This window comes from Mustela erminea, chromosome 20 (genome assembly GCF_009829155.1).
Source record: "Mustela erminea isolate mMusErm1 chromosome 20, mMusErm1.Pri, whole genome shotgun sequence".
In the NCBI taxonomy this organism is placed as follows: Eukaryota; Metazoa; Chordata; class Mammalia; order Carnivora; family Mustelidae; genus Mustela; species Mustela erminea.
In genome coordinates this window covers 21475703-21490017 of record NC_045633.1, presented here as the reverse complement: position 1 = coordinate 21490017, position 14315 = coordinate 21475703, and the positions used below count along the sequence as shown (strand labels likewise).

The window sequence follows — 14315 nt, the reverse complement described above, 5'->3', positions numbered from 1 at the left end:
TGAGCCAAACACACATGCTTAACTGAGCCATCCAGGTGCCCCTAGGGGTGCTGGTCATACAATACCGTGAATATTTCCTCAGACACGCCCTGCGTGCCTCCTGTCCGCACCGCGGTCCCTGTCTAGCACGTCAGCTGCTCATTTCTGTCGAGCAGTTACCCAAAGTAGCTTTCTTTCTTCACCTGTCATCCGCTTCCCCATAGAGTGTGGCTCCTGCAGGCCAGGGACAACGCCTGTCACATTCACTGTGAAATCCCCAGTACGGGGCACGTGGCAGGCACTCAGAGCCACCTGCGTCTGTTATGTCCCAAGCTTTTAACTGGCCCTTAGTGAGAGAGGCATGGTAGGCAGAGGCGGCCGGCGTCCTGACGCGTGCTACCAACCTGCTCTGCTCCCTCTCCCCTCCGCTTCCTGCTCTGCCCGTCCCATCCCAGACAAGTTTCAGGTAATTCTTTTAACCCCGACATTCCTGTACCATCTCACTCCTGTGAAGAGCTTGGCTCTGAAATGGTGGTGGCCACGAGGGAGAGACCGGCCCCACAGAGAGAGGCCAAGGGAGCCAGGAGCAGGAGGACTATCAGATGTAGCGGCTCCCGCTGGTCACCAACCCAGTCTCTAACTCTGTCCATGTGCTACTGCTTGGCCTTCTCTGCTCCCTCCTAGCGGTTAGTAATTGTCCCGATGCCCTGGATCCTTCAGGAACTTCCTCAGCCTGGACCCTGATGTCCCCACCACACGGTTCTGCCTTCTCCACATTATGTCAACACCGCTCTTCCTCCCGCAGCCCGAGGATACGTCTGCCTCCTCACTGGGGACACGGGCATCTCCCGTTCCAGGCATGTAGTCTCTGCACCCAGCGAGCTGCTTCCTGTTGACTGCAGAGGGGCTCAGCCTACAGCGTCCCTCTGGCTCACACTCCTCCTTTACTCTGTGCCTCTCCCAGACTTGGGATTGGGATCTCAGTTGCCTTCTTCCCACAATCTCCTACAACCAAAGCCAAGTTCCTTTTCTTCTCCTGTGCCTCTCACAGCTCCCTTCTCCCAAAATGTACAAGATTGTTACACTGACCACATGTCCGACCTAGTCCCTAAGTGGACAAGTGCATACTTTGTGAAACTCATCACTATTCCATACCGACCCCTTAATCCTGGCAGCAGGAGCAGCTCTAATGCAACTTTATTTAGTGAATAACACATGGCATCTGCCCTCAAGGAGACTTTCAGCAAGAGACACTGGATTTTAACTCACCAACTCCGAGGGTGAGGGATAGTTGTCCTTTCCCTGGCCTTCTGTTGGAAAGTATTCTGAGGTTTTACATTTGTATTAGGGACCTTAAACATAAACTGAATATATCCGTGTCTACGTTATTGCACCAAACGAGAAATTCTCCCCAAAGACGAAGGGTAGGGACCACCCCAAGCCAGCTCGTGGTTTCTGGTGGCGGACAGAGCGCTACTGTGCATTTCTCAGGTCGGCTCCTCTCCACTAAGTAGATTCCTGTGCTTCTCGCTCGGTTCTTCACAATGACACTCAGCAGGTCCTGAATGCCTGTCCTCACCTGCTGGCCAGATGCATTCTGTACATCCTCAACCAGAGCCACAGCTTCCTCGCCATTTCTAGACCCTGCTCCCTCATACACATCCTGATCTCAAGAGATTATGAAACATGGAGAGCATCGTGAAAGAGTAGGATTGTGAATAGGGTGTGGAGCAAATACAGCCTAATATCAAGCAACAATAATTAAGGGAATTATTCTATGATAAGTAATATACATGGAAAAAGAAAAAAGAGAGAACTGGTTAGTCAGTAGCACCATTATTAACTCTAGCCGGTCACACGGCAACACCATTCAGCCCAACACGGCAGCTGTGTGGTATCTCGATATAAAGGCCAGGTCTTCCCTGTCATCGCTCCCCAGCTGTACGTTCATCATTTTTCAGCAGTGCTCAGGCAGGGGAATGTGATTTCAAAAGGAGTCTGGTGGGCTCCACAGCAAGGGAAAGGAACCCTGGCACAGACTGGTCTTCTTTCATGGTTCCCCAGTTTGCACTGCCTTCTTGCTTTCACGGGGTGTCTTTTCCCACTTTTCCTCCCCCAACCACCTCCACACCCAGGTTATGAATCAGGCCCGCCAGTACGCTGCAAGGGCACCACTGGCAGAACTTCATTTATTCGCTTTAGTAAGTTCCCAGCATATGCTCAGCCGTGGGCCCGGTGGTGAGGATCTCAATGCTAAGAGCACTACTGCACCCTGGAAAGAATTGCTTCTGAAGAAACTAAGTCTCTGCCTGACGCAGATTCCTAGGAAATGAGCCTGCTCTGAAACCTGTGCAAGTGACCTTCACAGATGCTTCTTCTCATCTCCCGTGTTTAACCCTTTGCTCTCACGGAGAAGGGATCAGCACAACAGGATTCCACCTAAAACCAAAAGTAATATAGTGACCCGGTACTGGTCTCCCATTTTCATTCCCACCTTCCCCTTACTTCTAGATGAACTGCCCTGGGAAAAAATCTCCAGCGATGCTCCAGGATCTACTTTATTAAAAATGCAGTCTCAAGGCGCCTGGGTGGCTCAGTGGGTTAAGGCCTCTGCCTTCTGCTCAGGTCATGATCCCAGCGTCCTGGGTTCGAGCCCCGCATCAGGCTCTCTGCTCAGCAGGGAGCCTGCTTCCTCCTCTCTCTGCCTGCCTCTCTGCCTACTTGGTGAGAGGGCTACAAGAACTTATTTTCTCACTGTTGAGCCTCCCTCCAAATGTAGCCCGATCACACTTAGTGAACACGTATGATGGATCATACCCCAGTCTCCCGGCTTTCCCTCTGCGTGGATGTGGCCCCACTCCATGGAGCGGACAGATCAGGTTCAAGGTCTTTTACCATTTCCCCAACCATAAGGCAACCTTCACTTCCTCGGACTCCCGCCTCACTCAGCCTAGGCCTCCCCTCTTCCTAGCCTCCCTACTCCTGACGGTCACAAAAGTGCCCCAGTCCTTTGGCCAGATTCCTTGCAGCAAAGACTGCCCTGTGCCCTCCGGCCCTGGCTGCACGTAGTGGACCTAATAAGTAAGCTATTGCCTGGCGAAGGCTGACGCTGGGAGAGTCCTGGCGATTAGGAGACGCCCACAACCCGAAATGCCCGGATCCTGAAAGTAGGGTTCACGAACTGTGGCAGAGACTGCAGGGACACAAGATGGATCCAGGGAGCCTGCCATCGTGCACGGAGAGGGAGCCAAGACTGCAGGGGACCTAAATCCCGTACTAGGGGCCGAGCCGCGGCTCCCTGTCCCTGCCAAGGACACTGCAGCTAGAACCCGTCACACCGGCTGGAACCTACCTCATTAGGAAAACGTGATCGTTGTGAGGGACACGCGGCCCAGAGGAGGGAACAAGCCCTCGGGGGCCGCCGATCCTGACGGAACGAAAGCCCCGGGAAGGCCGAGGGCCCCGCGTGCGAAGGGGCGGCCATCCCCGCCGGGCTGGGCTCCGAGTACCGGCGCTGCACGAAGGCCACGTAGGCACTAGCCGGACGCGCAGTGCCTTCCGGTGCGGGACGCGAGGCGGCGACAGACGCTCGCCGAGCCGCCGGGAGGCCCCTCTAGGCCGCGGCAGGAACGGGACACTCGGTAGCATTAACTCTTTCGGACAGCCACGGCGGCATTGGAAGGAAAGCGGGTTTCCTCCGCGAGGGTGGGGCCCGCGGCGCGGCGGCTCGAAGCCCCTCCCCGGAAAGGCGTCAGTCTGCTTCCGGCCGGAGCGCGGTGTCTGGTGGGACCCGGGCAGGAACGCGGGCCAGATTAAGGCCGGTCTTGCGTGTGGCGGCTCCCGCCTGGGAGCATCGCGGGGCGAGGGCGGTGGCTTGCAGGTGAGCGGGTGGCAGGGGCAGCGGCGTGGACCCCGGAGCTCCCGAGGAGCCCCGGCCGCTGCGCGGTGGCGGAGGCTAGGCTGCCATCGTCCGTGGGCGGCGGTGGTTTCGGACCGGGCGGTCGCAGGCTGACGGCCGGACCGTTTCGGAGAGCCCCGCCGTCGGGCTCCGGAGACCATCGTGTTGTCCGCCTTTGCGGAGACGGCGTCGGGGCCGCGGTGGCCAGTTTCCCGACTCGCTGGCCGGACTTTCCGTGGGCCGGGGGACCTGGGAGGTGCAGCTTCAGAGATGTCAGCCTCTGCTGGTGCCGGAGTGCGACAAGCGTCTGGGTGCACGCTGAGCCGGCCGGGCAGCCGGCCGCCGGCCATTTGAGAACATCGTGGCGTCCTGGCCGAATTTGGGAGCCGTTCGTGAGACCTCAGGCCAGGGAAGGCGAGATCCCGCGACTCTGCTCCTTCTCGCCTCGAGGTCTGAATGAACGTCGAAGAGAGGGAAGGTGGGCCGAAGGCTCACCGTCGACAGCACCAACTCCCCTTCTCTCGTTCTTTGCGGCTTGGCATTTGGATAAGCGTTTTGTAAGCCAAGGTCAGCTGTGATTTTTCTGGGTCAAGGAAAGAGGTTTATTTTTATTTTTAAGATTTTATTTATTTATTTGACAGACAGAGATCACAAGTAGGCAGAGAGGCAGGCAGAAAGAGAGAGAGGAGGAAGCAGGCTCTCCGCGGAGCGGACAGCCCGATGCGGTGCTCGATCCCAGGACCCTGGGATCATGACCTGAGCCGAAGGCAGAGGCTTTAACCCACTGAGCCACCCAGGCGCCCCAAGGAAAGAGGTTTAAAAACACAGGACTAGATCTTGTGCACGGTGCCCTTGATGGTGTTTACCGGGAAGTGTCAAACGAGTGTGGAGCATCTAGTTACTGAACTCGGGTTTGCTGTCTTAGAATAGGACTGCTTTTTCCCTCATTACTTTCCTCCTCGTCTGGTGTCACTTCTGTGTCCCAGCTGTCCTGCCAATATCCGTAGAGTGGAAAGGAGAATCTGGAATGTTCCACGCACTGAGGGTTTCGTCTTCACAAGAGGATGAAGGGTCAGAGAAGTTGGACCCCCTTGCTAGAGACAGAAGACTGGGATGACACGTTCACATTTAAGAGGAACTCAGAATATTCCCCTGATCCTTCCTTGGCGTGGGGTAGCTGGGGTGGGAAGCACAACAGTGAAGTCTTTGGAGAATCCCCATGCCTCTTGCAGCCAGAGGGTGTAAGTGGTCTCACTGCTAACCTTTCTTGAATCATTACTTTTGCAAAGAAAGACCAAGTCCTCAGTGGGTATTTGTCTATCGATGAGCTGTGCATTATTTCAAGTGGATAATCGAAGAAGAAAGGGTCTGGCAGTGGATTCTTTAAAAGGAAAGGACGTGCCCCTTGGTGGCTCAGTGGGTTATGTGGCAGCATTTGGCTCAGGTTGTGATCTGGGGCTTCTGAGATGGAGCCCCATGTCAGGCTCCCTTTTTATCAGAGTGTATGCTGCTCCCTCTGTCCTTCCCCCTGCTGGCTCTTTCTCTCTCTCACTCAAATAAGTAAAATCTTCAAAAAAAAAAAAAAAAAAGAAAGGAAGGTAGATTTTTCTATTCATTTTTCTCCCCTTAGGAGTAGTGGACAGTAAAGTTCATATGACTTTCTTACTGATGTGTACTTTTTTTTCCTGTTCTCAGTGTTCATTTTTCTCCAGTTAGGAGTAGTGGATAGTAAAGTTCATGTGACTTTCTTACTGATGCGCATTTTTTGTCCTGTTCTCAGTGTTTTATGAAGAAGATCCGTTACTTAATTATATTCCTGAAAATACATGGTCTCAGTTGCCATCATAGGTGGTAATGGGTGAAAACTAGAAAAGTATAAAACAGGAAACCACTTAGAGAGGCTTCTAAGTCAAGGGGAAAACCTGTCAAGACAGCGTGAGTATACATAGTCTATGCAACCCTGCTTGTCTGTGCTTTGCTGCATGCAAATGGGTGGGAGCCACTGTCTCAGAGCTAGCAGTTGCCACAACTTTTTTTGTTATGGTAATTTCCCCACATTTTGTAGTTAATACCTTGTGGGAAATTCGTGGTCCAATATCTCTGTTCATCTTTTAGTCATTTTTTTTAGTGTTTCATACTTCCTGCCATCTCTACTCAGGTTTTTTTCTTTTTCTATCACTTACCCCCTAACTAAACATAAGTTTTCTCATAATAGGTGATTATTTATTTGTAGGGTACAGTCGGGAGCTTGGAAAAGAGGCCGTGCTCTTCCAACTGGAGACGTCATAGGCTTCAAGACGAAGGCATGAGAGTCACTGCCAGTGGACGTGTCCCATGATGAATTTTGGAGTAAACACCAGGGGCTGCAAGAACAACTGAGCTAGAATTCTCGTAAGGAAACTGAGCCTGTATGTGAGACAGGGCAGAACATAATTACTAATTCCTTGGAACTGATAGGAATTTTTGCAATCAGAATGTTGTATTTTTTATGAGTTGAGAACTGTAGATCTGTAAATAGACATGTAAACAATTACAATGGTTCCTGGGTGTTTATCGATAGAGTAGACCAGTTGTGGGCGAAGTTGGACATTGGCCTGTGATACAGAGGTATCTATACCACTGAACTCCAGTAATAACACCATGAACTCTCCTTTAGAAAACTAAAGAGAATAGGAGCCATCTCATTCTCATAAAGTACAGAAGAAATTGAGATCAGAAATGGGTTATCAGTAACAGAATATGAATAGAACTGTGTCTAGGAAAAAAATAATGATAAAAGATCTTATCTTTTATTATGCACTGAGTTCCTTGAGTACTTCATTTTTAAATATGTATGACTTTTGCTTGATTGAGAACCATTTATTTCATGAGAGGAAACTAAAAAGGGTTTTTCTTTCAGTAAGTCAATCCTGAAAAACAGAGATCCTATTTTTGGTGTCAGTTGGTAATTTGGCTCTTCTTTGCAATGAGAAGGCTACTTTAAGACACCATACACAGTAGCAAATGTATACTGTCTCTGATGAAAAGATTGGTATTGTCTGTATTTTAGAAATAGGGTTAGATTGTTCATAGAAGTGAGAGAAATTTCTTCTGGCTCTTTTCTGTTCACAGCTGTGCCTGTTCACCAGATCCTAGGCTTTTTCTGAGAAGGCAAACATCAAAGACTGGACAATGGCATCTGAACTCTTGTTGCCTGAGTCTCAGGTGAGCTGCGCGATCCAGCTGTTGAGGGCTGCCTTTCCCTGCTGCCCAGGACACACACTGCCCAGCTCACAGGCATGTTGGCCCCAGTGTTCTGCCTGGGGGACTGGGCACCTCCTAGGCTATTGATGATCCCTTGGTTTTCCTTTCTGCCTTCTCACTTAAAAGAAAAAAAAAAAAAAAAGTGGGACATTTCAGTGGCTCAGTTGGTTGGGTGTTTGCCTTTGGCTCAGGTCATGATCCCAAGGTCCTGGGATTAAGGCCCATGTGCTTTATTTACCCTTTCCATTTCCACCCCCTGCTCATGCTCTCTTTTGCTATCTCTCATCCTCTGTCAAATAAATAAATTTTTAAAAAATTCTTTAAAATGGAGGGGGTGGCTATGAATTCTTTGAGTGCCCAGGGTCTACCATGGGCCAGATGGTAGAGCTGCTTCTGTAGTGCAAGTATTGAGCTGAAGCCCATTGTCTTCTTTAGAGCTTGTTGACATTTGAAGAAGTGGCCATGTATTTTTCCCAGGAAGAATGGGAGTTACTGGATCCCACTCAGAAGGCCCTCTACAGTGATGTAATGCGGGAAAACTATGAGACTCTCATCTCTCTAGGTAAAGACCCTCCCTCTCCCATTGGGTAGAAGTTGAGTAATCTGTCATGTTCTCTGCTTACTGGGAATGTACTCCCCTGAGAGGCTGTGTTCCGATAATGGCTTGTTTTTCAACTAGATGGTGTGTGGACAGGGGAAAGGTGTATCCAGATCACCTAGGGTGCTTTGTCCAAGTGCACAAGGTCATTCCTTGCCTAAAATTCTTGATCCCTTCCTTCCCTCCAAATCTGTTCCTTTTTTACCGTTCCTATCCCCATACAAGTTACCATCATTTATTCAAAATGTCACAGCAGAGAAATAGAGTCATCCTTAGCCATAATCTTGCCATCACAGCCCACTAGTAATGCATCACTCTCCATTTGGCTACACCTTCGTAGTGCAGGCAGAGTGCAATCGTGTCTTGTCCTTTACTGTTTTAAAGTCCTCATCAAATCATGAAATTTCATGTAAATCTTTGGACGTCTTCTCACACATCCATATTCCTTACTGAGGTACCCAGGAGCCTATAAGATGTGACTGCTACTCACCTTCCTGCCTCGTCTTTCCATTGGTGTTTTTCTTCAGTTGTCTTTACTCCCAGTGATTTTTCTGTTGCTTGTATTCATCAAACTAACTTCTACCTTTCCGTTTCTATTGCTGGCACATTGAGCCTGAGTTCTACATTTTTAAACACCTCTAATTTTTGCCTAACTCAAAACATTTTACATAAGAAAAAGTAAGATTTCCTTTTATTGACTATATGAAAACTGAAGACAGTAAACTGGGGAATTGCTTTAGGGGTGATTACGTGCTCGATTCTTGTTTACTGTGACAGGGCCACCAGTTGGTATCACTTAACATTTGTGAATATGTCCCACATGTACTAAAGGAAACAGGATCTTCTGTGGTTTAGAAATGAGGTAAGGGTGTTCATAGACAAAAGTACGAGAAATTTTTGCGGCTTCTTTTCTATCCACAGCTGTCCCTGTTCACCACATCCTAGCCTTTTCTGAGAAGACAGACACCAAAAACTGGACAGTGGCACCTGAGCTCGTGTTGCCTGAGTCCCAGGTGAGCTGTGCGATCCAGCTGTTAAGGGCTATCTTTCCCTGCTGCCCAGGACACACACTGCCCAGCTCACAGGCATATCAGCCTCAGTGTTCTCCCTGGGGGACTGGCATCTCCTAGGCTTTTGATGATCCCTTGGTTTTTTCCTTTGTTGCTTTCTTACTTTAAAAAAAAAAAAAAGAATGTGCTATTAATTCCTTGAGTGCCCAGGGTCTACCATGGGCCAGATGGTAGAGCTGCTTCTGTAGTACAAGTACTGAGCTGAAGCCCATTGTCTTCTTTAGAGCTTGTTGACATTTGAAGAAGTGGCCATGTATTTTTCCCAGGAAGAATGGGAGTTACTGGATCCCACTCAGAAGGCCCTCTACAGTGATGTAATGCGGGAAAACTATGAGACTCTCATCTCTCTAGGTAAAGACGCTCCCTCTCCCATTGGGTAGAAGTTGAGTAATCTGTCATGTTCTCTGCTTACTGGGAATGTACTCCCCTGAGAGGCTGTGTTCCGATAATGGCTTGTTTTTCAACTAGATGGTGTGTGGACAGGGGAAAGGTGTATCCAGGTCCCTTGGTTAGCTTTGTCCAGGTGCTCACTCCGTGTGCTATGTGGATGTCTTGATTTATTTTTTCTCCTTCCCCAAATCTGTTTTCATGGATCTCTCTTCTCGGTCAAGAGCTTTCACCCAGCAGCTACGAGGAAGGAACATGGGGTCATCCTTTACTGTGATCTCGCCCTCATACCGCGTGCTAATGCGTCACTGTCCTTCAGGCTCCATCAGAGTGTAGCCCGAGCACAGCCATGCCTCATTTCCCGGTGCTGTTAGCGTCCTGGCTTAAGCCGGCAGCGTGTGTAACTGCCTGACCTGGGCATTTTCTGACCGGTGGCCCTGCCTCTTGCTGTCGCACACTCTTTTCCACAGAGCAGCTGGAATCTTTTAAAAACCTGGTCAAGGGACGCCTGGGTGTGTCAGTTGGTTAAGCAGCTGCCTTCGGCTCAGGTCATGATCCCAGCGTTCTGGGATCGAGTTTCACATCGGGCTCCTTGCTCAGCAGGGAGCCTGCTTCTCCCTCTGCCTCTGTTTGCCATTCTGTCTGCCTGTGCTCGCTCTGTCTTCCTCTCTCTCTCTCTGACAAATAAAATCTTTAAAAAAAAAAAATTTAAAAACCTGGTCAAATCATGACATTTCCCATTGTAAACCATATGGTGAATTCTCACCACATTCTGAATAAAATCCGCACCTTCCTGAAGTGCTTCAGGTCCTCCGGGATCTGACCCCACTCTCCTCCCTGCCCTCACCTGCTGCCACTTGTGCCCTCGCTCAGTCCCCTTGAGCCTCGCTGGTCTTTCTGTTTCTTGAAATTGCCATGGTCGTTTCTACTTTCCCCTTTCCTCTGCCTGGCGCACTTTTCTGCCCCATGGCGAAACTCACTTCTACATTCCTGCCGCAATTCCAGTTTTTCAAAGAGGCCTTCCGTACTACCTCCTCCGAGAAGCTTCAGAGAAGCAGAATCTTAAAATGCTGGGTTGTCCTGCTTTAGTTTTCCACAGAATATTTGCTGTGTGCTGACAACTTCGTTTATTTATCACTGTTGAGCAAATGCCCGTAAGATCAGGGCGCTTTAGGGGAGCCTGGATGGTTCAGTCGGTTAAGCGTCTGCCTTCGGTTCAGGTCATGATCTCAGGGTCCTGGGATCGAACCCTGCATTGGGCACCCTGCTCATCGAGGAGCCTGCTTCTCCCCATCCCTCTGCCTATACCTTCTGCTGCTTGTGTGCTCTCTCTCTCTGTCAAATAAATAAAAATCTTAAAAAAAAAAAAGGATTTTTTTTAACATAAGGGTGCTTTGGCTTAGTTACCACTAATTATATCGTTAGCCCAAATAGCGTTCCTGGCACATTTTATCCAGTCAGTACAGACTGATTGAATGACTGAGTGCTGAGTACTTCTGCAGCTTGCTGGTGTATATTTAGAAAGGTTTCCTTAAGGAATTCTGGTATGTTTTTTCCATCTGGACAAGAACCAGTGAGCTATAGGAATGGGGGGAAATCTTTCCTAATCCAATATGTGGTGCACAAGAGCTAAGTAAAAAGCAGGGATCCCTGGGTGGCTCAGTTGGTTAAACCTTTGACTCTTGATTTTAGCTCAGGTCACAATCTTATGGGCCATTAGATTGAACCCTGTGTCAGGCTCCACAGCCCGAGGGGAGTCTGCTAAGAGATTCTCTTCCTTTTCCCCTCCCCCGATTTGTGCACTTGTGCACCTGTCTGTTCACTCTCTCTATAAAAATAAAATATATTTTTTTTAAAAAAGAGCTAAATACAAAGCTACTGTTACCGTGACAAGAACCATTAGTGCATACTACATGCAGCCCACTGATGTTCACCTTGCTTAGCTAGACTTGGGCTAATCCTAAGGAACTAATAGGGCTAACCTACATTCCTTGTAGACTCTGGGGTTTGGTTCAGCCTTGTTTAATATAGGGTAATCTTGGTGACAGGGCACTGTAGAGAAGTTCCCGTGCCCTTTATCCTCTCCATGGGTCCAGCTTAGGTTTATCTTCACTCTCCACTTTGTGTATCCACCCAGAAGTGCAGTATAGTATAAACCTGAAACCAGATAGTAGAGTCTACCTGTCTGACCGTTCGGGTAATGCACTGTAAACTGCTCTTTGCTTTTACTGAAATACTGTAGAGTTGGTGGACAATTATTGAGTGGCTAGTTGGGTTCCCAGTCCTTGACGTCCTTTTTTCCATTTCACAGCATTATTTGTGCTCCCCAAACCCAAAGTGATCTCCTGTCTAGAGCAAGGGGAAGAGCCATGGGTTCAAAGGCCCTTGGAGTTCAAGAACAGTTCTGGGGAGTTGCCTTCAGGTAAGTATACTGTGGGAAGAGAACAAATGTGCCTTGATAGCAACCTTTGCAGGATTTAATATTTAAAATTTAAAATTCTGCTTATCTGTACTTTGTAAGTCAGTAACTATTAGATTTTTCTCTCCATTCCTGTAGTTTCGCTTTGCCATACAGTTGGCTGATTGTTATGTTTATTCTCACAGGGTCAAAGGTCAAATCTGACACTGAAAACCATCAGCCTGTGTATCTTTCTGACTTAGAAATACAAGTGCCAGGAGACACAGTATCAAAAAAGACCCGAGTGAAAGTTCCCCAGAAAACAACAGGGAAAGAAAATCATGGTGATGCACATAGGATGGGGAAGTGGCATCAAGAATTTCCAGTTAATCAAACAAAGGAGCTTTCAATTTGGGAAGAAGAGCTGCAGAGACTCATGGATCTTCACAAGAAAGCTCGCGCAGTAGAGAAGCCTTTTACATGCCAGGAGTGTAGGAAAAACTTCAGACTTACCTCTGATCTTACTAAACACAAAAAAATTCACACCGAAGTGAAGCCGTATAAATGTCAACATTGTGGTAAGAGCTTTAGAGGGAAATCAGATCTTAACAAACACATAACAATACACCAAGGAATAAAACCATATAAATGCTCTTGGTGTGGGAAAAGCTTCAGTCAAAATTCAAATCTCCGTACACATCAAAGAACTCACACTGGAGAGAAACCTTTTATGTGTTATGTATGTGGAAAGAAATTCAGTCAGAATTCCCACCTTAGTAAACACCGGAGAACCCACATGTAGCATAAGCATGAGAAAGTTTAGCAGGAATTCCAGCCTTCTTGCGTACCAGAAATACTACCACTGAACAGAAGGAAGCCTATCCAGCATCCTTAGTCTGAAGAAATTTTCCAAGTAGAGCTTAGCCCTGAGGTTTATGAAAAATATAAAGTTAAAAAGCATGAATAATTCATCATCGGAAAATTTGGTGATAAAAACATGTTTCTCAGAAATGAATCAAGGTAGACTCTGCAGGGGACATGTTAGTTGTACTAATTACATTTTTACTAATAAATCGGAATTCCTAACAAGAAAGGTGTACAGGGAACATTCTGAGTACAGAATGTACTATTTCATGATTGTTCTGGCAATTAGCAAATTCAGCTTCAAATAGCAAATATACCCATGAATTAATCAGTCTTCTGTGATCATCGTTTGTTGGTTTTACATTGATCTTCCAGCCACGTTAAACACATGATGGAAACATTTGTAGCATGGGCTTCCAAAACAAGAAAGAATAACCTGCATGTTTAATTGGATACCATTGCCTTCATGTTATTAAGATTACCAATTTCAAGAGTCCTATGGGGCAAAAAAGTTCTGTTATCAAGTTTTCCAAGAACCAAATTGGATTTTCTTCCTCTCCTTTGTCATTGGACACTGTTCCCCACATTGGATATCATTTGAGTTCCTTCTTGAACATTTTAGTTCTTGAATCCTTTTAGGGCCATTTTTATTATGATGAAATACTATTTACTTCACCACTAGGGAATCTTGCAGAAGAAGTAATAGTGCACTGACTTACACCTCTGACTGGTGGTGTTTGATAAAGGAAAATGCTAAGATCATATGCAAACGGGTTGGAATTTTTAGCCATGGATTACATATTATATGTAAAGAAGATTGTAATAAAAGAATCTAGACATTTTTTCCCCCTCACAATGTCAACCATAAATATTAGCACCTGGGGTCTAAATGGAAATTTATGGAAGCTCAGTCAAATCAGGTTTTTGTTCATTGGCTTTTTAATTCGGTTTTTGTTTAGAAGAACAAAGAGGGTTGTTTCAAAACGAGTATGTGCTGCACGCAGGTTGTGGTTCAGTGGGCGTGGCAGAAGGTTGGGTTCCCAGAAGGAAAGTTTTGGGAATTGGTGCTGAGTGGTAGACAAGGACGGGTGAATCTGCATTCATGTTGGTTGTCTTACACTGTAAACCGGTGTGAAGCCGGTGGGGTCTCCCTGTGTCTCTTTTGTACACAGCATTTAAAAACAGCCTTGGGGGGTGAACAGTAGATGGCTGAACCCCTCTGTGGGCTGTGGATCTTCTTACTGTCTACAGCAGTGACTCCCATGTGCTCCTGTTAGAGCTTTCAGGTGGTGTCAGGAAGGGGGTTAAATGAGCTCCCGAACACCTCACAAACAATGAAATTAAGGCTCTGATGCAGGGACTTGTTCAAGACCCTGTTGCTCTGGGTCCGCTGGCTGGCAGCTGCGTCAGGGAGGCCCGAAGGCAGGATGAGCAGGATGTGCACGTTCTCCCTGCAGGGCCGGGCTGGATGACATTGTGCTGTGTCTACTGAGTTCTGAAACATTCTTATGGCTTGATTGGTTCCCGAAACACGCATTGGGTTCCCTTTCCCCTGCTCCCCAGTGATATGCTGGGCAGACTGACCGCAGGGGGGATGCACTTGTCTTTATGGCTGTTTTCAGCTCCTTAGGAGTCGAGCATGGCTGGTGGTGATAATGCTCCATTGGTTTGGTCCTTGGCTTCAGTACGTTACAGTGTAAGTTGCCTGAGCTGTGGGTCCGGTGCTCTTGGCAGGATTTTGTTTTCTTGCCCAAGATGAACTACGCCAAGTCTTCCTTCTTAGGCACAGGCAGCTCTGAAGCTCTCGTCTGCATAGCTGTTACCCACGGCCTTGTCCTCAGGCTTTGGGTACCCTGTCTCATGCAGGCCACGTGCAGA

General features: G+C 47.9%; 1 protein-coding gene and 1 long non-coding RNA gene across 7 annotated transcripts; one reads left to right on the top strand and one right to left on the bottom strand.

The window, feature by feature from the left end:
- Nucleotides 1-446: 446 nt before the first annotated feature.
- On the bottom strand, nt 447-3693 carry LOC116581017. The gene is made up of 2 exons (XR_004281853.1): nt 3332-3693; nt 447-2418 (listed from the first exon to the last, which is right to left on the bottom strand). It is a non-coding gene; the product is annotated as an uncharacterized LOC116581017 (long non-coding RNA).
- Nucleotides 3694-3705: 12 nt separating this feature from the next.
- On the top strand, nt 3706-12770 carry LOC116581005 (zinc finger protein 75A-like). Of its 6 annotated transcripts, none has more exons than XM_032327972.1 (9): nt 3706-3859; nt 5658-5812; nt 6111-6268; nt 6989-7081; nt 7556-7682; nt 8640-8731; nt 9013-9139; nt 11487-11597; nt 11780-12770. In XM_032327972.1, the coding sequence occupies exons 4-9, from the start codon at nt 7049-7051 to the stop codon at nt 12373-12375; spliced, it is 1086 nt and encodes a 361-aa protein (XP_032183863.1). In that variant the 5' UTR covers nt 3706-3859; nt 5658-5812; nt 6111-6268; nt 6989-7048; the 3' UTR covers nt 12376-12770. The 6 variants fall into 6 exon arrangements, with proteins under 6 accessions (XP_032183863.1, XP_032183867.1, XP_032183862.1 ...); XM_032327976.1 differs by having other exon boundaries at nt 3706-4444; nt 7598-7682; XM_032327971.1 differs by having other exon boundaries at nt 3706-4444.
- Nucleotides 12771-14315: the final 1545 nt, after the last annotated feature.